Source organism: Microcaecilia unicolor, chromosome 3 (assembly GCF_901765095.1).
Source record: "Microcaecilia unicolor chromosome 3, aMicUni1.1, whole genome shotgun sequence".
Lineage (NCBI taxonomy): Eukaryota > Metazoa > Chordata > Amphibia > Gymnophiona > Siphonopidae > Microcaecilia > Microcaecilia unicolor.
In genome coordinates this window covers 202,939,237-202,963,125 of record NC_044033.1, presented here as the reverse complement: position 1 = coordinate 202,963,125, position 23,889 = coordinate 202,939,237, and the positions used below count along the sequence as shown (strand labels likewise).

The window sequence follows — 23,889 nt, the reverse complement described above, 5'->3', positions numbered from 1 at the left end:
AGCAGGCATCCACCACCCTTTCTATGAAAAAGTATGTCCTGATGTTGAAATTAAACTGCAAGGAGGTAAACTTAAAAGCATGTCCTCCAGTTCTATGGCTTCCCCATCTTTGAAAAAAATGTATTTGCTCATTCATACCTTTTAAATAGGGTCTGTCAACCCAGTCCTCAGGACACACCTAATCAGTCAGGTTTTCAGGATATCCACAGTGAATATGTAGGAGATAAATTTGCATAGAATGCAGGTAGGGCATGCAAATTTATCTCATGCATATTCATTGCAAATCTTACAAATGCTATAACAACTGTTATGACATCTATATTCACTCTTTTTATTAAATGCAGTATTGTTATCTCAAGTTTTGTTCAACACATTGCTACTCCTATCGTTAAAACTTTTAACACATACCAACGTCACTACACATTCTTACAATCACTCATTCCTATAGACAACATAACCAGTACCATTTACTAAATATTCATACATTACTAGTGCAAATTTCAGTCTATATTCCTCATAGTCACTGCAACATGGTAGAGTCTATAATTACTCCGTTACAAATAAATAGTTGTGTATAAGGTGTATTTCACGCTGAACTTTCACTTAATCTTCCCATATGTCAATGTTCATAAACTGTATTTCTTCACCAGAAAATGGGTACTTGCAACCATTGCAGCCTTTTCCATATTCCATACAGGACCAGAGGACCATGCGACTGTCTCTTCATCACTTTATCTAAGAACTGCTGACACTCCATGTTGGTTGCTTCTTGTTCTTACAGTTTCATTCATGGGTCTCTGCGTGTGTTTCTGTGGATAACACTCTCATCCTTCCTGTCTCATCAGCTCATAACCTTGGGGTCATCTTCGACTCCTCCCTCTCCTTCTCTGTACATATTCAGTAGACTGCTATAAACCTGTCATTTCTTTCTCTATAATATCACCAAAATTTGCCCTTTCCTTTCTGAGCACACTACCAGAACCCTCATCACTTCTCACTTAGACTATTGCAACTTGCTTCTTACAGGTCTCTCACTTAGCCATCTCTCTCCTCTTCAATCTGTTCAAAATTCTGCTGCACGACTAATATTCCGCCAGTGTCATTATGCTCAAATTAGCCCTCTCCTGAAGTCACTTTACTGGCTTCCTATCCATTTCCGCATACAGTTCAAACTTCTCTTATTGACCTATAAGTGCATTCACTCTGCAGCTCCTCAGTACCTCTCCACTCTCATCTCTCCCTACATTCCTCCCCGGGAACTCCGTTCACTGGGTAAATCTCTCTTATCTGCACCCTTCTCCTCCACTGCTATCTCCAGACTCTGTTCCTTTTATCTTGCTGCACCATATGCCTGGAATAGACTTCCTGAGCTGGTACCTCAAGCTCCATCTCTGGCCGACTTCAAATCTAAGCTAAAAGCCCATCTTTTTGATGCTGCTTTTAACTCCTAACCCTTATTCACTTGTTCAGAACCCTTATTTTATCATCCTCACTTTAATATTCCCTTATCTCTTGTTTGCCCTGTTTGTCTGTCCTAATTAGATTGTAAGCTCTGTCAAGCAGGGACTGTCTCTTCATGTTCACGTGTACAGCGCTGCGTACGTCTAGTAGCACTATAGAAATGATAAGTAGTAGTAGTAGTCTTACATTTCCCTATCTGTAAGAATGTGATATATAAAAGAATCCACTCTGCTAATTTCTCCTATCAAGGCACCAAAATGTAGAATTCTCTTCCTAAATCAATCAAGTTTACAGATGATTATCTATTAGAAGTCTTCTAAAAACACATTTCTTCAGTCTAGCCTTTCTGAATACAAAGAACTCTTTGAATTTATCCACACCCTTTTCTTAATCTCGTTTCCCTTCTAGTCCTGCCTAATTATGCTCTCACCTATCCACCCTTAATTATTTGTCCTTGAGATAGTCTATATCCCTGGTTACTTATTGCATATGTATTAATTTGCTTCTTAAAGTTATTGTAATTTGTGTTATATTCTGTACATTATTATGTTTTATTCACTTCATTTGTAAGCCTCATTGAACTTGAATCTATTTTGGGCTAATATGGGGTATAAATGTCATGAATTAATAAATAAATAGATAATTAATTGATGGTTGTGTTTTCTATTATTGGAGGTGTTTGAGATCCTTGACCCTATTCATGAGGGAAACATAGCGCCATATCATCCAACAATGATAACTAAAAAAAAAGGTTCTGTTTGGCAGTCTAAAATCCTTTCTTAAGCATATTTGTTTATTTGGATTTAGCTCACATTTCCAATAGTATTTCAAGAGGTTATTACCCTGCTCCCAGAGGGCTCACAATCTAAGCTTGTACCTCAGGCAATGAAGGGATAAGTGACTTGCCCGTGTTCACAAGGAGAAGCAGTGGGATTTGAATCTGGCTTCCCTGGTTTATCAAGTTGGTGCTCTGACCAATAGGGCACTCCTATTACCCTGTCAGACTAAGGTTATTGTCACACTCCTCACCTCCTTGCTGTGGTTGCTCCTGCGGCAGGGAGCACCGGCCATCTTGACCCCCGCTGGTGGGCTTGGTGCCCAACCGTGTCCTTGTTCTCAGGAGTGGAGTGCTGGCCATCTTGGCGGGGCCGGCGCTCTGACGGTTGCTCCAGCTCTTGTTTTCAGGGCGTGGGGTTTGCTTCCGGGGTTGGTTTCTGCTGCTTGCCTGTGGTCTTGACTTGCGCGGCCCCGGAGCATGGCTGTTTTCTTCGCCCCACCTCCTGCCTCGGCAGGATTGGAGCTCGTCGCTGCCTGACTCCAGCCAGTGGAGGCTCTCCTTCCCAGCTGATTTCGTTTCTCCTGATGTGGGGGCTATTTAGGAGCATCTTCTCTCCACTTCTGTGCTTCGGCTTCTACTCCGGTAGGTGATTGTTTGCGCCGTATCTATTTCTGTTTGTTGCTTCCTCATTACCGACCCTGCGTGGTATCCTGACTACCCTCTGCCTGCTGCTTGTCTCTGACTACTGCCTGAACCCGGATTACTTCTGCAGGGCCGGCCCTAGGGTCTCTGGGCCCCCCTCTGCAGACTATGAGTTGGCGCCCGTGCGCCCCCCCCCCCTGGCACCCGTGTGCCCCCGCACCTCCCCCCGGCATCTCCTTTCTCTCTTCTCCCACCCTGCCCCTGTCCGCGATTCTCTTTCGCCGCCATCCCCTGCCGCCCTTGGCGCTTTAAAGCTTTAATTTACCTCCGGTTCCAGCAGCCACGTCATTTGAAAGCCTTGCCCCGTCTCTATCCTTCCCTCCTTCATGAGTTCGTTCTGCAGGTCCCGCCCTCGAGGAAATGACGTCAGAAGGCGGGACTGCGGAATGAACTCACGAAGGGAGGGAAGGCTAGAGACGGGGCAGGGCTTTCAAAATGATGCGGCTGCTGGAACGGAGGTAATTAAGATTTAAAGCACCAAGGGCTGCACGGTATTGGCGGAGCAGCACCGCAGCAGCGCCCTTGAAGGCAGGCGCCCCCCTGCGGCGCTATCCCGCTTACCGGGTTTGACCAGCCCTGATTTTCTTGCCTGCTGCCTGTCTCTGATCACTGCATGAACCTGGATTACTCTCTGCCTGCTGCCTCGTCTTGACTACTGCCTGAACTTGGATTACTCTCTGCCTGCTGCCTGTCTCTGACTACTGCCCTGAACCCGATACTCTCTGCTTGCTGCCTTTCACTGACTACTCCTGAACTCGGATACTCTCTGCCTGCTGCCACCTCTGACCCCTGCCTGCATCCGGAAGTCCTGTCGGCCACCCGCATCTGGGGGCTCAACACTCGGGGAACAGCGGTCACCACAGGTGAAGCCTTGGGGTTGCTCGGCTGCCCAGCCGAGCGCAGGTGCGGATTCCTCGTCTCTGTGCTCCGCCTGGCACAAGGACTCACGAACGCGGACAGTAAGTCGAAGCCATGAATTCGCCGGACAAACCCGACATGGTGGACCTGGCCACAGGTCCTTCAGCAGCAGCAAGCTCAGTTGAACAGGCTGTCTGGAGTGTTACAAGACGTATGTTCTCAGATGTCCGCCTCCAGGCCCAGCGTCAACCTGCTGTCTCAGCTCCTAGACCTGCTCTGCCTACTCGGGACTGCGACTTCCAGAACCCCGCGGTTTGACGGTAACCCCCTCTGCCATGTCGGGGATTTTTGAACCAACTGCCGAGATGCTCTTCAAGATGCAACCCAGGTCTTTTCCCTCTGACAGCCTTAAGATCACCTATATTGTTTCACTGCTCTCTGGACGGCCCTGGCCTGGGCCTCCCCCTCTCTGGGAGCAACGAGACCTGCTTCTCTCGGACCTGGGGAATTCCTTCGCCGGTTTCAGGATGGTTTTTTTGATGTTTCCTGGACTACCCTCCTCTGTGGCGGCGTATTTGCTACAAATTCAACAGGTAGCAGCTCCGTTGGAACATATACGTTTGCTTTCGAACCTTAGTTGCTGAGTTACGCTGGAACCAAGAAGCTCTCACCATCTTCAGGCAAGGATTAAATGGTCGGATCAAGGACGAATTGGCTGGCTGGGACCTTCCGACCACCTTGGACTTCCTTATCACCCTTTGCATCCGCATTGACAATCGTAGGAGTGTACTTCTCAGCGCCCTCCGCAGAGGCCTGCCCCTCGGACTTCGTGGCGCACTTCACCTAAGGGAGCAACGGGTTCCATAGCGGGGGCCTCCGAGGAACCGATGGTGAACGGACGACATCGCCTCTCTGAATCGGAGAGGTCTTATTGACAGAACAATAGACTCTATTTATATTGTAGACAGCCTGGTCACTTTGCAAACTTGTGCCCGAATAAGTCGGGAAATGCCAGGACCCAGGCCCTGTGAGGGGGGGTGACTTTGGTTCAATCCTCTCCCCTCCCAGGCAATCTGATTTCGGTTCCTATCACTCTGTGTTGGCAAGAATTCTGTATGGATACGATTACCCTGCTTGACTCAGGAGCGGGAGGGAACTTCATTAATGCTGACCTCCTTGATCAGTTGGGAAAACCTTCTGTTCCATGTAAGCCTGCTCTGCAGGTAACCTTTATTCAGGGATCGACCCTACCTCAGCCCATCACTCAGGTCATGTCATCCTTGCTGATGCAAGTTGGGGTCTTGCACCAGGAAGAGATTCAAATCTTGATACTCCCTCAAGCTATTCACTCAGTCATCTTGGGGCTGCCCTGGTTGCACCTCCACACGCCCAGCATCGATTGGGTCAGTGGTGAGATCAGCAGTTGGGGATCCTGCTGTTTTCACACTTGTCTCACGTCGGTTGAGCCTCCTCTGAAGGCCATTTCGGCTCTCCCCGGAGCCCTTCGTTCTTGCAAATCCTGTTTGCCTGCGGAGTACCAACATTTTCAGGATGTCTTCAAAGCACAGGAGGCGGAATCTCTGCCCCCGCATCGCCCTTTTGACTGTCCTATTGATCTGCTCCTGGGCAAGACGCCTCCCAGAGGCCAACTGTACATCCTCTCCCGAGAGGAATCCAAGACCATGCGCTCGTACATTGTAGAAATATACTAGCCCTTGCTCTCAGTAAAATACAGGCCAATGGGGGCAGATTTAAAGAATTGGTCTTCGGAGGCCAAAAAGGCTTTCACTACGTTGAAGGAAGCCTTCCAGTGTGCCCCGGTACTCTGCAACCCAGATATAGCGAAACCCTTCATCGTGGAGGTGGATGCCTCTTCACTGGGAGCCGGGGCAGTGTTGTCTCAGACCACGTCCTCCAGAAAATGACACCCCTCTTTTTTTTTCTCCCGGAAGTTCTCCCCAGCCAAACCCAACTATACCATTGGAGATCAGGAGTTACTAGCTCTGAAACTGGCCTTCCAAGAACGGCGGTATCTGCTGGAAGGGGCCTCGCACCCGATCACAGTGATTACTGACCACAAGACCTGTTACTGGCCAAATCTAAAGGTCTCTATTCTATCCTCATCCTTCTCGATCTATCCGCCGTGTCAGGCACGCCAAGTGGAGATGTGAGCCCTTGTGCCCAATGGAGGAAGAATTCCCACCGAGCTGTCAGCCAACCCCAAGTTCCCCCTGTGTCTCCCTCCGTTCCCCAGGGGTTGAGCCCCCAGGTGTGGGAAGCCAACAGCAGGAGGAACTGAGTCCAGAACAGAGTCTATGGGGCACAGCCAGGCAGTGGGCAAAGAAGCAAATCCAGAATCAGGCGAAGGTCAATACCAGGCAGCAAACAGTAGAAAATCCAGGATCAGGCAAAGGTCAATACCAGGCAGCAGACAGAAGCAAATCCAGAATCAGGCGAAGGTCAATACCAGGCAGCAAACAGTAGAAAATCCAGGATCAGGCAAAGGTCAAAACCAGGCAGCAAACAGAAGAAGAACCAGAAGCACTGCAACTACCCAGAGAACTGAATAGAATGGGAGGACTGGTGGCCTGACTTTAAATAGTGCAGGAATTAGGCCCAAACATGCACAGCTGTCTTCAAGATGGCTGCCCCAAACGGAGACGCCCTCAAGCCCAAACATGGGCTTCCTTCCTGTGGCTGCCCAACACCAAGATGGCCGCCCCTCCTAAGACGCCCACCTCTGAGATGGCCGTCCTCTCCTGGATATGCCCAAATCCAAGATGGCTGCTATCTCCTCAGATGCCCATACCTTGCGCAGGCAGGGAACATGACACGCCGCTTTTGACACTGTTGATCACAGCTTACTCCTTGATACGTTATCTTCACTTGGATTCCAGGGCTCTGTTCTTTCCTGGTTCTCCTCCTACCTCTCGCTTCGCACCTTTAGTGTACACTCTGGTGGATCCTCTTCCACTTCTATCCCACTACCTATTGGTGTACCTCAGGGTTCTGTTCATGGTCCTCCATCTACACTTCTTCCCTTGGCTCTCTGATATCATCCCATGGCTTTCAATACCATCTCTACGCTGATGACTCCCAGATCTACTTCTCTATCCCCGAAATCACAACCAGCATCCAGACCGTGTATCAGCCTGCCTTTCTGATATTGCTGCCTGGATGTCTCAGCGTCATCTGAAACTTAACGTGGCCAAAACTGCGCTTCTCATCTTTCCCCCTAACCCACCTCTCCTCTACCCCCTTTCTCTATTTCTGTAGATGGCACTCTCATTCTCCCTGACTCATCAGCTCGTAACCTGGGGTCATCTTCAACTCCTCTCTCTCCTTCTCTGCTCACATTCAACAGATTGCCAAACCTGTCGTTCTTTCTCTATAACATCAGCAAATCCGTCCCTTCCTCTTGAGCACGCTGCCAGAACCCTTATCCACATTCTTATCACCTCTCGCCTAGATTACTTGCAACCTGCTTCTCACCGGCCTCCCACTTAGCCATCCTCTCCTCTTCAATCAGTCCAAAACTCTGCTGCGCGACTCATTTTTCGCCACAGTCGCTATGCGACATTAGCCCTCTCCTCAAGTCACTCACTGGCTCCCCTATTCGTTTCCTCATTCAATTCAGACTTCTCTTGCTGACTATAAGTGCATTCACTCTACCGCTCCACAGTACCTCTCCACTCTTATCTCGCCATACACCCCCCCCTCGGGTACTCCATTCTGTGGATAAATCTCTCTTGTCTGTCCCCCTTCTCCTCTACTGCTAATTCCAGACTCCGTTCCTTTTATCTTGCTGTACCTCATGCCTGGAATAGACTTCCTGAACCTGTACGTCTAGCCCCGTCTTTGGCCATCTTCAAATCAAGGTTAAAGCCCACCTCTTTGATGCTGCTTTTGACTCCTAACCACTACTCATTTTGCCCTGTACCTTTTATCCCCACCTCTTTAATTCCCTTACCTCGTACTTGTTCTATCTGTTTGTCTGTCCTGTTTAGATTGTGAGCTCTTTGAGCAGGGACTGTCTTTTCATGTATGGTGTACAGCGCTGCATAAGCCTTGAAGCGCTATAGAAATGATAAGTAGTAGTAGTACTAAGAACCTTCTCTGTCTACAGGAGGCTAAAAGACTGAACCCACGGTAGGCCCGCTGGTCTCTGTTCTTTGCCAGGTTTGATTTCCGTCTGGTTTTCCACCCCGCTGAAAGAATGTGCAAGCGGATGCTCTTTCACGGGCTTTCGATACATCTGAGGAACCTGAAGAGCCCTACCCGATGTTAAACCCAGCGTGTGTTCCTTCCACCATTGTGGCCTCGACCTCCCTGAAGACCTCCGTTCCCCCTCGGTCCAGGAAAAAAGGTTCTCCAGTGGGGCCATTCGTCTACCTTTGCCAGTCATTTTGGATTCTGGAAAACCTTCCATCTCATCTCCCGGTACTATTGGTGGCCACGCATGGCGCAGGACATCCTATATTTTGTTTCTTCCTGTCCCATCTGTGCCCGGAACAAGTCATCTCCTGGTAACCCTGGGGCTGTCTGCAACCCTTGCCTGTTCCTCAACAGCCATGGCAGGAGGTCTCTAGGACTTTTATTATGATCTCCCGCCCTCTCGGGGTCACACTGTTATCTGCATTATTGTGGACTGCTTTTCACGTATGGCTCATTTGTTCCTTTGAAGGCTCTGCCATCCCGCTGCTACACTAGCTGTCCAACTTCATTCAACAGGTATTTCGGCTGCATGGACTACCCCTACAAATTATCAGCGACTGAGGGTCTCAATTTACATCTAAGTTTTGGAAGGCTCTTTGCTCCACTTTTGGCGTCACTACACACTTCTCCCTCTGCCTACCATCCCCCAAACCAACGGATGGCGGAAAGGACCAATCAAACAAGACATTTCTATGGGTATTTACTAACAGTCGCCAGGATGACTGGTCGCTCTTACTTCCCTGGGCAGAGTTCGACTACAATAAACGCCTCCACTCAGCCTCCCAGACATCACCAATCTTCACTATATATGGACGGTCACCCTCGTCTACCCACCTCCGATTCCGATGAATCAAGCCTCTCCGCAGCTCAAGCACACCCTTACGAATATCCAGAAACTTGGAGCAAGGTCCAGCAGCATCTGCGGCAAGCTGCAGCGAAGTATAAACGTTTTGCTAACCAAAGAAGGCGATCAGCTCCAATCTTTCAACCAGGACAGAGAGTATGGCTCAGTACCAAGTACCTGAGGCTCCGTTGCCATCTGTTAAATTTGCTCCTCGCTTCATTGGCCTGTTTTCCTATTCAATCTCATATTGGGACAGTCACCTATCGCCTCCAATTGCCTGGCAATCTCCGAATTCATAATGCCTTTCATGTATCCTTACTGAAACCATTTGAGGCATCTAAATGGCATCCTGAGTCAAAGATGCACATCACTCCCGAGACCGAATCTGATCCTGAGTTTGAAGTGGAAGAAATTTTGGACTCCAACGTCAGAGGGGGCGACTCTGATTTCATGGAAACACTTTGGTCCGGAGGACAATTCCTGGGAACCAGCTAATAATGTCCATGCACCAGAATTGGTCCAAGAATTCCATACCCGTTATTCTTCTAAACCCGGGCGCGAGACGGGAGAGGGGATCTTCTGAGGAGGGTACGGTTCACGCTCTTCACTTCCTCACTGTGGGCGCTCCCGAGGCAAGGGAGCGACAGCCATCTTGACCCCGGTGGTGTGCTCAGGCACCCGAGCGTGTCCTGGTTCTTGGAAGTGGAGTGCTGGCCATCTTGGCGGGGCTGGCGCTCCGAAGGTTGCTCCAGACTCTCATCTTCAGGGCGCGGGGTTTGCTTCTGGGGTCGGTTTTCTGCTGCTTGCCTGCGGTCTTGACCTGCGCGGCCCTGGAGTGTGGCTGTTTTCTTTGCCCCCTCCTCCTGCCTCAGCAGGATTGGAGCTCGTCGCTGTTGACTCCTCCTCCTCGGCAGACCAGCCAGTGGGAGGCTCTCCTTCCCAGCTGATTCCGTGGCTCCTGATGGGGGGAGCTATTTTAGGAGCATCTTCTCTCCACTTCTGTGCTTCGGCTTCTACTCCGGGTAGGTGATTGTTTGCGCTGTTTCTATTTTCTGTTTGTTGCCCTCCTCATTACTGACCCTGCTTGTATCCTGACTGCACTCTGCCTGCTGCCTGTCTCTGACTACTGCCTGAACCCCAGATTACTCTCTGACTGCTGCCTGTCTCTGACTACTGCCTGAACCCGGATTACTCTCTGCCTGCTGCCTGTCTCTGACTACTGCCTGAACCGGATTACTCTCTGACTGCTGCCTGTCACTGACTACTGCCTGAACTCGGATTACTCTCTGCCTGCTGCCTGCCTCCAACTACTGCCTGAACCCGGATTACTCTCTGCCTGCTGCCTGTCACTGACCACTGCCTGAACCTGGATTACTCTCTGCTTGCTGCCTGTCACTGACTACTGCCTGAACTCAGATTACTCTGTGCCTGCTGCCTGCGGCAACCTCTTACCCCTGCCTGCCTCCGGAAGTCCTGTTGGCTGCCCGCACCTGTGGGCTCAACCCCAGGGGAACGGCGGTCACCACAGGTGAAGCCTCGGGGTTGCTCGGCTGCCCAGCAGAGCGCAGGTGCGTATCCTCGTCTCTGTGCTCCGCCTGGCACAAGGACTCCCGAACGCGACAGTATGCAGTTTGTGCAACACAGAAAGGTATGGGGGACTTGAGAGGACTTTCTTAATTTTTGCAAAGTGCTAATTTATTTTGTGTTTGTTGGAATGATCCACTCCAGAACTGCTTTTTAAGCTCCCAGGATATCCAAATGTTTCCGTTAGGTTTAGTTCCATAGGTTGAGGTAGTCATGTTTGTAAGCTTTTGGTAAAGCTTTGTTTGCAAAATAATCAATGTTAACTCTCTGTCTCCTTACTCAGGAAAGTGATTGGTGCTTAGCCATGGCATGGGGCATTTCCCTTCCTGCCCTGTGGTCCATCCTCTCCCTTTCTCTTCCATTCCTCCCATTGTCCCATTCCCCTCTTTCTCAACCCTCCCCCACCCTCAAACGTTTTATGTCTAGAAGTTGCCATCTCTTTTTCCCTCCGGTATGCCCCTTTCTGTCTACTCCTCCCTCCTGCCATTGGTCCTGCATCTCTCTCCTTCTGCTTCCCTCCCCACCTCGCCTGCAGTCCGGCATCTGTTCCCCTCTTGCTCTTTTCCCCAGCCCTGGTCCTGATCCTCTGCTCCTGTTCCACCTTCCTTTTCCTCCCTCTCACTTATAGCCCCCCATGGTCTGCATCTCTTTTTTCTGTGCCTCCCCCCACATGGTCCAGCATCTGTCCCTCTTTCTTCCCTCCCTCCTCTCTCTCCTCTTCTGTGCACCCTGTAGTCCTACATCTCTCCCTCCCTCCCAATGTCCAGCATCTCTCTTCACCCACTCCCCTCCTCCTCTCTCGCTCCCGATCCAGTTTCTCTCCCCCACTCCCATCCCTCTCCCCCTGTGGTCCAGCATCTCTCTATTTTCCCTATGTTCATTCCCCCCACACTCTCTTCCGTGAACGGCGCTCTATCCACTTCAATCTCATTTGTTCTTTTTCCAGTCCATCGCGGTCCTTCTCCAGGATTTTCTTCTGTCAAAACAGAACAGAAGTATCTAGTTAGCAAATTTGCTTTTTCATCATCATTATCCACATAGCGGTTCGCAGTATCTTTTAGTCTCACAATTCTCTTTTTAGTCATTCTCCTTTCACTAATATACCTGAAGAAAATGTTGCCACCCCTCCTTACATTTCTAGCCATTTGTTCTTCCGTTTGCGCTTTCGCCAGACGTATCTCTCTCTTGGCTTCTTTCAGTTTCATCCGGTATTCCTCCTCGTGTTCCTTTTAATAAAGTTGATTTAAAACAGAAAAAACTAAATTTGGATGTTACTGAATTCTATTATTCTGTCTCACTGTATTTCCAGTTTTGGTACAGTATGAGCTATCAGAAGAACAAAATATAAGAAAACCAATGGGCTGCATTTGGGGCTTATAGCCCATTTAGTTATGTTTCCACAAATGAGAGATCTGTTTGACAGAAAATATTTTTATATTTTGACTTATAAACCACTGGTCCCTGAAACATGCTCAAACAACAAAATAATCCATTTGTGTATATAAAAGGTAAAGTTATACAAAACAGATGAAGATGTGATTCCATGTGCCCCAATGAAAGAGAGTTTAATTCTACTTCCATTAATTTCAATATATTCCATCATCTTTATAACACCATGCTTCCCAAAGCAGATTACAACAATATTTAAGATGAACCTATCAGGGAAACAGGATAGCCTCACTGAAATTTGGCCATCTGTATTGTATACAGTGTATTTATTTAGTTTTTTAGTGTAGAAAAATGAGCACAAAATACAGAGTTTAACATTGTTGGTTCTACTAGCTATAATAATTTTAAAGCTGTTTTAGTGATATTCAATTGTTATTTTCATGATATTTATATCTATGTATGGGAAGCTTCAAATAAATTAAAAGCTGTCCAATAAGTAAAAAACAAACAAACATTTGTCCTCCACCTTTTAATTAATTAATTTAATAATTAATTAATTAAATGTTTACCTTTGTACCCCGCACTTTCCCACTCATAGCAGGTCAATGCGGACTTACATAGTAGTAAGATTAAAAAGTATAATGGAGAGAATACAGTCTAAGCTTAACAGAGTAATGGGAGATGTGTAGCTAGGTAACATTATAAGGGAGAAGGGTATAAAGCTAGGAGGAGGAGCTAGTTTTAGGCTAGATTGAGATAATCAGGTGATAGGGTTGGGTAAATATAGGGAAAATTGAATGAGGGTGGTCTGAGACATTTACATTGTCACAGGGTCAGGTGAAAAATAGGTGGGTACATAAAGTTAGGTCGTGCATTTGGATAAGCCTCCTTGAATAGATGGGTTTCAGCGATTTTCTGAAGGGTAGGTAGTCTTTGATAGAGCGAATGGGTCTGGGTAGGGCATTCCAGAATTGACTACCTTTGAAGCAGTGGCGTAGCCAAGGGTAGGCCCGGGTGGGCCCAGGCCATCCAGTAGCAGCACACTTATGATGTGGCTGGCAGGGATTCCCAAGCCCTACCAGCTGAAAAACTCCCTCCTGCATACCTGTAAATAGCAGATCTTTGCCTGCAGCGAGCAGCGACTGACTATATGATGTGGGGCCAACATGCGCAGTGTGTATTAGATGCAGCTCGCTGCTGTTGAAAATCTGCTATTTAAAGATATGTGGGGGGGGGGGGGGGATGTTGAGAGACCATATGTTATACAGGCGAGAGACCAAATCACTTGTGTGACAAGGTGGAGTTCTTCTGCCCACCCATCTTGGGCCAGGCCCACCCCAAAATTAGGTGTCTGGCTACGCCCCTGATTTGAAGGAGAAGTTGGAATCATAAGGGGATTTGTACTTGAGTCCTTTGCAGTTGGATAGGCACTGCCTATCCAATTGAAACAACTTAAGCCTTGTTACAGATGGACCAACAATTAAAAAACAACGACAAGGTGGATGCAGCAGCTTATAGGTTTGCTTGCTTTGTTTTGAGTGAACAGGATGACGGCTGCGCTGGGATGGGAAACCTAGATTGTCCTAATGGCTTCCTTGCATACAGTGGACTAGATTGGCTCACTTCCACTCCTATCTATTAAACCTCCTTGCAGTAGCTCATAGTTTTTGCTTGCTTTGTTTTGAGTGAATGGGGATGGACGGTTGCGCTGGGAAGGGGAAACGTAGATTGTCCTAATTGGCTTCCTTACTTACAGTGGACTAGATTGGCTCACTTCCACTCCTATCTATAAGTAGAGTTGTGGTAGCCGTGTTAGCTTTGGAAGGTTGCCCTTCGTCAGATCGGCTTATTTCCGATCTGACGAAGAAGGGCAACCTTCGAAAGCTAATCAAGAAATGTATTAAGTTATGTCCAATAAAAAAGGTATCATCTTATTTTCTTTTCCATGTTTTATTTTGTTTGACTTCTATTGACTCTATCTATTAAACCTCCTTGTAGCAGCTCATAGGTTTGGTTGCTTGTTTTGAGTGAACGGGGATGACGGCTGCGCTGGGAAGGGGAAACTTAGATTGTCTTAATTGGCTTCCTTGCTTACAATGGACTAGATAGGCTCACTTCCACTCCTGTCTATATTTTTTTATTTATTTATATCCCACATTAAACCGCCTTGGGCCGCTAGTTGCCGTTACCAGCCGGAGACATTCATTCTCTTGCGCCGCGCCGCCGCCGGAAGCAGGAAGTTGCGTCACAGGTGGCAGGACACGGCAGCAGGTCAGGTGTGAAAAGTCGCTGTTGTTGCCGGGTTCTCGGGAACGAAAAGAGGGGCGTGAAGGTACAGCGGGAGCTGGAGAGAGATTTTGTTTGGGGGAGGGGGGCGTGAGTCTCGGTATCTCGGTTCACGTCTGGGGGGGGGGGGAGGGGTGTTTCTCGCTAGAGGCCTTGGTGGTCCAACTCACCTGACAACAGTCCTGTTGCTAAGGAGGAGGCGGAGCGCGAGGTGGCCCTGGCCTGAGATGGGACGTGGAAATTACAATGTGGATCTATAATATATAATCTACATTTCTCGAGGGAGAGACACTGCAAACAAAACAGATCCTTCCTCACTACCCGCTGCTGCTTTATCTACTCGGCAGTGTTTATGTGGCCCAGCCCGTCCTGCCCACTTATCCTTCTTACATACTGCCACTAGTTGTGCCTGTACCTCAACCATCCCCTCCCCCCCCCCCCCCCCCCCGACAAGCATCCACTGTGCTTATTCCAGACTTTACCCCTTCCTCTCCCATAGCTAAGGAGCCTCTGTGTTATTTGTTTATTTGTATCCCATATTTTCCCACCTATTTGCAGGCTCAATTTGGGCTTACATAGTACCGGAGATGCGTTTGCAGACTCGGTGTGTAAACAAATACAGAGTGGATGTTGAGATAAGATAAAGTTCATGTGGTACAGCCACATAAGGGAATCGTACAACGGAAGAATTGTGTTATGTCCATTCTGTATTTTAGTTTTGTTGTGTAGCAGAGATCAGGCATTTATGTTGGTTAGTAGGGTATGCCTTTGTAAACAGATAAGTTTTTTAGTGTTCTCCGGAAGTGTAGGTGGTCGTACGTAGTTTTCAAGGCTTTTGGTAATGTGTTCCACAATGTGTGCTTATGTAGGAAAAACTGGATGCGTAAGTTGATTTGTATTTTGATTCCTTTTCAGCTTGGGTAGTGCAGGTTTAGGTACGTTCGTGTTGATTCAGATGTGTTTCTAGTTGGTATCCCATACTTAACCCTCACACCCCCCCCCACCCCCCCCCAGCCTAAGGTCTTCTGTGCTTATCCCAGACTTTACCCCTCACCCCCACAGCTATTGATCCTCTATTCTTATCCCAAACTGCACCCCCCCCCCCCAGCTAAGGATTTTCTGTGCTTATCCCAGACTTTACCCCTCACCCCACAGCTTTGGAGCCTCTGTGCTTCTCAGACTTGATCCTTCACTCCCCCCCCCCCCCCATACAGCCAAGGATCCTCTGTGCTTATCCCAGACTTTACCCCTCACTCCCCCCCCTCCACATCTAAGGATCCATTTTGCTTATCCCAGACTTTACCCTTCACTCCCCCCCCTCCAGCTTATTCTGTGTACTTATCCTAGACTTTATCTCTCACTCCCCCACAGCTATATATTCTAGATCCAAAAATCTTGCTTTATTATTTGCTGTGACAAGAGTGGAATTAAGACACTGGAGAAAGTTTCCAGTAATTGCTGGCAGGTGAACTGCTGTTTGCTTTAACTCACATGTTGGTAATGATGGGATTTGGTCAGTGGAGCCCTCATTTCTTGTCCAAAGGTTGAGCTGATAGAGCAGTGCTTCTCAACCCAGTCCTCGGGGCATATCTGAGTATGTCCAAAGGACTGGATTGAGAACCACTGTGATAAAGACATTTGCAAGGGCTGTCCAGTTGCTAATAGCTTTTCCTGCTCCTTCATTGTAAACAATTCAGATGATATAGTAATGTTTTTGAGTATTTTATTTTTAATTTTTCTCTTCTAGTATGTTTTGTTCTGTTGCTTGGTTTGTGTTTTATTGCTCCTGGAGAAATGATGTTTACTGTGTCAACTCATGTACTTATGTAGTTATCAGGAAGCTGAAACATAACAATTTTATGTTAGGGAAACAAAAGATCTCACAATTTGCAAAGATGCCAGCTTTCTTGAGGACCAGTACAGCCACTAGAGCCCAGACTGCATCATTTATATTTTTGCCTCTGAGAATTTGTTCCCAAGAGAGCATAAGTGGGCTGATTTGAGGGTGTCTTATTTCAATTATTTTTTGCAGTTTGTAATGTGTCTGAAATTGTTTGTTTATTTGTACCTTGCCTTGAGCCTTTAGTGATAAGGCAGGTGATAAGTGCTTAAATGTAATTAGAATCTGTTTTATTGTAGACAATGGATGCTCGATTACCAGAGGCAAGTCCGCCATCCTGGAGCGGTCTTTGACACGGCCCAAGACTGAGGTCAGCCTCAGCGCCTTCACCCTGCTCTTCTCCGAGATCGTCCAGTACTGTCAGAACCGGGTGTATTCAGTCTCGGAGCCTCCAGAACAAATTATCAGAGCTGGGCCAGCAGGTGGGGGCTCGGATGCTGGACGTGCTGGTCATGCGGGAGAAGAACGGCAAGCGGGAGATCAAAGTGATCAACATTCTCCTCTTCATTAGGTCAATGTGTGGAAGGCGCTGTTTGGGAAAGAGGCTGACAAACTGGAGCAGGCCAACGACGATGACAAGACCTATTATATAATTGAGAAGGAGCCTCTGATCAACACCTACATCTCGGTACCAAAAGAGAACAGCACACTCAACTGTGCCTCCTTCACAGCGGGCATTGTGGAGGCCATCCTTTCGTACAGTGGTTTTCCTGCCAAAGTCACTGCCCACTGGCATAAGGGCACCACCTAATGATCAAGTTTGATGAGTCTGTCATTGCACGGGACAAGGCGCTGGATGGGCGTTAGGTTGGACTGAAAGAGGAGGGAGTTGAGCTAGTCTGTGGGTCGCTAACTGGTAGCCTTATTGTAATGTTCATTGTACTTACTTTACTGCCCATCAAGCTATATGTTAAGAGCAGTGTACAATCAAATAACATCAAACAGAAAGGAAGTGCATCAAATTAAAAAGGATAGTAACAGAATAACTCTAGACTAGCTCTAGAGACAACATCTCTGAAGGTTTGGTTGTTGTACACAGGTAATGTGGAGTCTTGCAGTAATGTTGAAGACTCCTGTTTCAAAAACTGCTTGTATTTTAATGATCTGCTCTGATGTCCCTAAAGACTAATTGTCCAGATTTTCATCCAGTATTGCTGCCACATTATTGATGATGCAGCAGCAGAAATTCAGTGGTGGGTGATGCCACAGAAATGGATTTATCCATCCTAAGCAAATAACCAGGTTTTGGGCAGTTGTAGCAATTAGTTTGCAGGAGGAGGTTTCTAAAGGCCGGTAAAGTGTGTTACAAGAATAAAATTTGCAGCTACATCTAAAGGATTTTCCCTATCACCTGATGATCTTAGGCATTTCACTGTTGCTTTCCATCACAGTATTGACAGAGGAAAGGGGAGAATGCTGAACACTGTTTTGGTTGGTCCTGAGACCTAGCTGCAGAGTTTTGTATTAAGGCTCTGGAGATCTTGCATTGGGGTTGGGGGAGGAGGGAGTAGGTTGGAACATAACAGTAATTAATTTGTGTCCCAAAGCATTTAGTTAGGAGGAGGAAGTTTTTCTACAGGAGGGGCTGAGTGGCACTGGAGGGTCTTGGAACAGACTTGCCTTTCCAGTACGTGTGTTGATCTAGTACTCAAGGGCTGCCAACTAGTTAGGATTTTAGGCTTGTCCTAATGAATATGTATGAGAGTAAGTAAACAATCTCTATCTCCATTGTATGCAATCTTATATATTAGAGGTATCCTGAAACCTGACCTGTTGGTGGCCTTTGAGGACAGGGAGGATCAAGGACTTACCTGGAAAGTACTTAATTGTATCATTTGCAGCCAGTAGGCACAGGGAGCCTGAGGGACAGGAGCATAAAGAGGCTAAGGGCAGATGAGAGCCAATATCTCCTCCTCCCATAAACTAATGGAGCCAACCTTTGGGATGTGGACATAACATGTGGAAAATTTTCAAGCAGAAGGAGGTAATTTGGTAGAGATTTTATTTAATGAGAAAAATCTCCCATCTCCACCTGTTTTCAAATTGGAAGCAACCCCTTTACATCAAAGATAGTAATATGGTCTAGTCAGAATTTTGAGGGTATGATATCGAGCCATGCATGGTGCTTGCATGAATATTTGACATAGGTCAGGGGGATGGGGATTCTAGGTTTTGACTCTTGTTTCTGATCATAATTGTAAGAAGGCTTCTCTGTATTGTCAGCTTGGAGATTATATACTAATAAAACAATGCTTTGACCATGTTGTTCAGAACTGAATGTAAAATGGTATATGTCTGTCATGTCATGAACCCGCATGCCTAGAGCATGAATGGTGAGCTTTAGGAGTGAAATGTGTGGTTGCTTTGGCGACTGTTTCTTCCTAATTTAAAAGCCAGTCCCTTACTTCAGACTAGGAGTTTTAGGGTGTGCAGATGATTGATGCAGAAGGCCCTGAAAGGTAAGTTGTTTCTGACATTTTGAATGTATAGAAGTGAAGAATCACACTTTACATTGAGGGTGGGCAGGCTGTTGTAATTTTAACCTCCCCACCCCCAACACTTTTTTGTTGTAATTGTTGCTTTGTGTTGCTGCTTCAGTGTTCTCTATTGAAGCTATAGTGGAGGAGTAGCTTAATGATTACTGCACCAGGCTGACAAGCAGGGAAACAATGGTTCAACTGCTGCTGCTGGTGATCATGGGCAAGTCACCTAATTCTCAGTTATAAATCTTAGCCTTATAGCGACAGAATGTACCTGAATGCTAACACAGCTTAAGAGATACTGAAAAAAAAGGTGTGACCTAAATCCAAATGTAGGTGCTTTGATGAAGGTAGTGCCGGGGGGGGGGGGGGTGGGGAGGAGAGGGGTACCGCATCAGGAAAAAGACATCTGCAGTCAGGGCACATAGTCCTTTCTGTTAATACCGCGGTCCTGTGTGTAATAACTTGCCTTGGTTCTCTTACTGTGGGGTGGGGGCTGCTGAAGTAAAGAAATGATGATGAACTTTTGCTTCGGTCCGGTTTTCCTGATCTTGCGCCTCTTCCTGGTTGCCGGGAGATCACGTGGCGGCCGATGGGCGGGGCCACGTTCCGGTCACGTGAGTGGCTCGGCGGTGCTGCTGGGGTAGCAACTACAGCTGTGGTTCTCCGAGACACTGGCCTCGGACAGGAGGAGCCGGAGCCTGGCCGAAGTCCGCAGGATCCCCCGGGTGAGAAGGGGCGCTGGACTGTTTCCTGTCTGTGGCGGAGAGTGTGGAAGGGAGGAGGGGGGATATAAGTTGGAAAGGGCTGTGTGTCTGTAGAAGGGAGACGGGAGAGAGCTGGCTGGCTGGATATGATGGGGGAGAGAGTGGTCTATGTTGCGCAGGTAGGGCAGGCTAGGCTGGGAGAGAGGTGGAGAGAGCTATCTGGCTGGTAGGATGGGGAGATGGTGGGTCGCTATGTGTATGTGAAGTGGAGGGCAAGTCTCTGTGTAGATGATTTGAGGGAATGTATCTCCAAGGGAGAGAATGGTCTGTGGATGATGGGGTGTGAAAACTCAGGAGGACTGGATAGTGTGCTCTGCAATGCATAGTGGAGGAGAGCTAGCAGGCTGTATATGGCGAGGTGGGAGGAAGGCTGGTTATGTGTGGGATGATGGAAGGGTGATCTCTTGATGAAAGATTTATTTATTTGGATTTTGCTCACACCTTTTTTAGTAGTAGCTCAAGGTGAGTTACATTCAGGTACACTGGGTATTTCTGTTCAGGGGCAAAGGGCTGGATGACTCCACAGGGAGGGCATTGGGGACGACCTGATGGGAAAGGGCTGCTTTTAGTAGTGGGTGAGCTGTTGGTGAGCAGTAAGGGAGGGGAGGCTGGCTGGTTGTGGATGGTGGGAAAGGGAGAAGTCGTCTGTGTAGTGGGTGGACCTGGCTGGCTGAATGGGAGGCAGGGGGTGCAGGCAACGCAGTAAATAATTGTAATGTCTATTAAAATGTTTTCTTGTGTATTGTGCTGACATTGGGGCGCATTTTCAAAGCACTTAGACTTACAAAGTTCCATAGTAACCTATGGAACTTTATAAATCTAAGTGCTTTGAAAATACCTCATTGTGATGTAGTATACTATGCCATACTTTGTATTGTGTTTGATTATTTTTACTGCTGTACTGCTTATGTTTGGCTTATTCTTGCTGTACACTATCTTGAGTGAATTCCTTAAAAAAAACAAAAGTGGTAATTAAATAAAGGGCTCTAGGTTGATTTTTCCTTAGGCAGGGCTGTCTGACTCTCCATGGTGAAGAAGGGGGAGGGACCCGTCTGGTCCATTCAGTTTTTTTCTCATTGAATATCTCAATGAAAACAATATTCTAAAGTCCTTTTATTAATTTATAAGCGTTTTTCTAGACACTTCTCCAGCCTGGAGAAGTTGCCAAAGCAGAGTAATGAATAAAAAACCAGGAATAAACAAAAAGAGATGCTGTAGCACCTTCTCTATACTATAAAGAGTTTATTGAGGCATGAGCTAGCCCTGTGACCAAATTCCCCCCCTAATAAAGGGTTTTTAATGAAGGATTATAGGTGCCATATAATATTCCTTACATGAAGAGTGATCCTATCAGACGGGAGAGTGGCAGTTACTGTATCAGATTGCTGAGTCCTCTTGCCTAGGTTTTAATAGTTGTTGATTCTCTCCTGTCACATTATAGGATTTGCCTTGCAGGCACTCCTGTACAAAAGCAAAGGTTACTTGCCAGCAAGGATATACATCCCAGAATTCATCTGGGCCCACTCTGTCTCTGCTTATGAAGAGTGAGGTCCTAGGACTGGGGTAGTCGTAGGCTGTGTGTAGCAAGCAGCGTTTTGTTTCCCCTTTTTAAAAGGAAAATGACAGTCAGAAACAGGGAAACTGTAGTGTTTTAGAAATAATTATTTGTTTGAGGTTCTTTTGGCTTCTACAAGCCTCAGAGGCCATTAAAACAGTTTATAACATTAAAATTAAAATATAAAAATTCCCATTCATCTTTCTCCTTCTCCCCACAGCTGGCAGCAGAAAGGAGCACCCTCCCACAATTACATCCTACCCAAGTCTAACAAACCTCTGCTAAACTGGCCATACTTTACCTTGGAGAACCTATTAAAAAAAAAATAATAGGATTAGAGTTACATTTTTGAGGTTAATTTTCTGTGATGACTGGTGGGTTGTAAAGTAAGGGTTGTGGCAGGCAGTGTTGTCATCGTGTACTTCTGTGATGGCATTAGCCGTGCAGACATCTTGAGGTGAATGTCCTATGTGTGCACTTGTTAAAAGGGTGGTGGCTGGGACGGGAGTACATAACAATACTGAGTTGATTTCATTGCCATTGGTTAACCCCATGGGGTGACTCACGCTGAGGTTTCACAGCCGAGGTGTAGCAGCTTTTACAGATAGTCAACGTGATTGGGGGGGGGGAAAGGGGGGAGAGAGAGCAGAGGAGCATAGCCTTTGTGTGTTTGAATAACGGGTAACATTTATATTCTCTATTTGTTCTGTGAAGAGTGGCGCTGGTTGCCTCATCCTGCCACCTATGTGGCCTTTCCAGCTGTGTGATCTAACCTATGTTGCGTTTGTGTGGAAAGGCGGTTTTGTCAGATTTTTTTAAATTCCAACTAAAATAGAGAATGACACAGGGATAAAATTTGTCCCCGCCCTGTCCCGTGGGTTCTGTTTCCTGTCCACCACCCATCCCCGTGGGCTCTGTTCTCATCTGCAGAAGGAATAATATGCTGTGCAACTGTTGTGTATAAATTACAAATAGAAAAAAAATAACTAGCAGCTATAATAACCCTCCCACCACCCTCTACCCTTCCAACCCCAACAATAGCTGACTTCTACTACCCCAAGGAATCCTAATCCACCATGTTAAAATACAACCCGTTCTCTACGCCCTAGAGGGGAGAAATATGCCCTATGTAGCACTGTTATGATTTTTTAAATCTGTGAATGAATAAGAAGTCATCAACAATCTCAGGATTCAGTCTAGCTCTCCTATCTTCCACAGTCCTTCCTGCAATAGAAGATGTCTTCTTAGAAGATGTGCAGGTAGCAGGATGTACAGGATCCCGGATGCAAACTTTGCTAGCTGTGGCCAGCATGTTTGCTTGTTTTTCCCAAAAATAAAAACATTGTCACCTGCATCAAACAAACATAAATAACAGTCCAGTTCATTAGCAGGCTTCAAAGTAGAAAGTGACACTGGGACCGAGTTTGGCCCTGTCCCCATCCCTGTGCATTCTCTAAAACTAAACTAACATGTCTCATCTGGTCTACGGCCCTGAGAGTCCTCCGCATTGGGAAGATCAGTGCATTGATTTTATATGCGGTCCACCCATCACACTCCCATCCAATGTCCTTCCACTTGTCTACCAAATCCCTTTTCTTACCAGTGCTCTAGAAGGGACAAGTAAAATCGGTAATTGTTTCTTCAGTGCTGCGCTAGCGTGTTCTTGCACAGGCCCCCTCTACATTGGTCCTGCGCTCACCTCGCTCGCTCACCTGCATGATGTGCCTGAATCCTGCATGACAAATACCAAGACTGTAGGCCTTTCCACTCTACCCTTCCCTCTCGGCCCCCTTTAAGATTTTCTGCAACAGGGACAAATCTTTGAATTAGGCATAAGCCTGAGTAGTGATTCTGCCCTTGAGCCTTAAGTCGTTCAACCCATTGCTGCCTTCAGTCTAGTGCTGTGACAAACATTCATATTAGATTCGTCTCTGCATAGTGCCCCCGTATAAGTTATTCAATTTGGCCAAATATTGCTTTAAATTTGAATATGAATATCTGGGGGCTCTACTGTGCTAAATCCTACTGAAATAAACACTTGATATCTGATTTCATGTTGCTTCTTTCATTATTTGTATGTTAAGCTTAACGCCTGGTTATTGGGTATTTGGCCAAATACTCAAATAGCTATTTGTACAGTTCTACTTCAGACCCCTCTAGGTTACCTCTGAGCTGTTCTCATCTCAGTCAGGTTTTCAGGATATCCACAGTGTATATCTTGACTGTCTGGGTTGTGCCCCATGGACAGGACTGAGAACCACTGTCCTACACCATTTGGCATGGTGATGGCTCCAGAACCACTCAGTCCCTACGTCAGTCCACAAGGAGAGTTCAGGAGTAGGGTAGAAAGGCTCTTTCCAAGGACCAAGGGAGACGTGTTTCATAAAGATGATATTTATTTGAACTACTCAAAAGACTCTACAGCGCTGCTGCTTTGCTCATCAAATTTATATGTTGTCTTGGAAATGTCAACTACCCTTATACAATGAACATCATGAGACATTCTCACGCCAAAACACTACAGCTGTGTCATGTGTTTTGAGTAGTTCCAATAAAGATCATCTTCATGAACGTTTGTCTCCCTTGGTCCTTTGGAACAGCCTTTCTAGCCTACTCGTTGAACTCTCTCTTGTGATACTGCAAAACTACTACTACTACTTAACATTTCTAAAGCGCTACTAGGGTTACGCAGCGCTGTACAATTTAACATGGAAGGACAGTCCCTGCTCGAAGAGCTTACAATCTAAAAAGACAAATGTACAGTTAATCAGATAGGTCAGACAGATTGGGGCAACCTATATGTTCGAAAGGTTAGGTCCCGAATGCAGCATTGAAGAGGTGAGCTTTAAGCAAGGATTTGAAGATGGGTAGGGAGGGGGCTTGGCGTAGGGATTCAGGAAGACTGTTCCAGGCATAGGGTGAGGCAAGGCAAAAATGAGCGAGGACGGAGTTGGCAATGGTGGAGAAGGGTACTGAGAGGAGGGATTTGTCATGTGGAGCGGAGGTTACGGGCAGGAACGTAGGAGGAGATGAGGGTTAGAGAGGGTGGAGCAGCAGAGTGAGTGCATTG

General features: G+C 46.9%; 2 protein-coding genes across 2 annotated transcripts in view; both read left to right on the top strand.

The window, feature by feature from the left end:
- TRAPPC5 (trafficking protein particle complex 5) overlaps positions 1–18,275 on the top strand; it is an 83,182-nt gene extending 64,907 nt beyond the window's left edge. The window contains 4 exon segments of the mRNA XM_030197172.1: positions 16,257–16,405; positions 16,407–16,530; positions 16,533–16,763; positions 16,766–18,275. Of these exon segments, the coding sequence (XP_030053032.1) occupies positions 16,257–16,405; positions 16,407–16,530; positions 16,533–16,763; positions 16,766–16,824 (563 nt within the window). The 3' untranslated portion in view covers positions 16,825–18,275.
- An 814-nt stretch (positions 18,276–19,089) lies between these two features.
- Positions 19,090–23,889, top strand: part of MCOLN1 (mucolipin 1) — a 58,174-nt gene continuing 53,374 nt past the window's right edge. The window contains exon 1 of the mRNA XM_030194717.1: positions 19,090–19,225. Coding sequence (XP_030050577.1) covers positions 19,090–19,225 — 136 coding nt within the window. The remainder of the gene's footprint in view (positions 19,226–23,889) is intronic.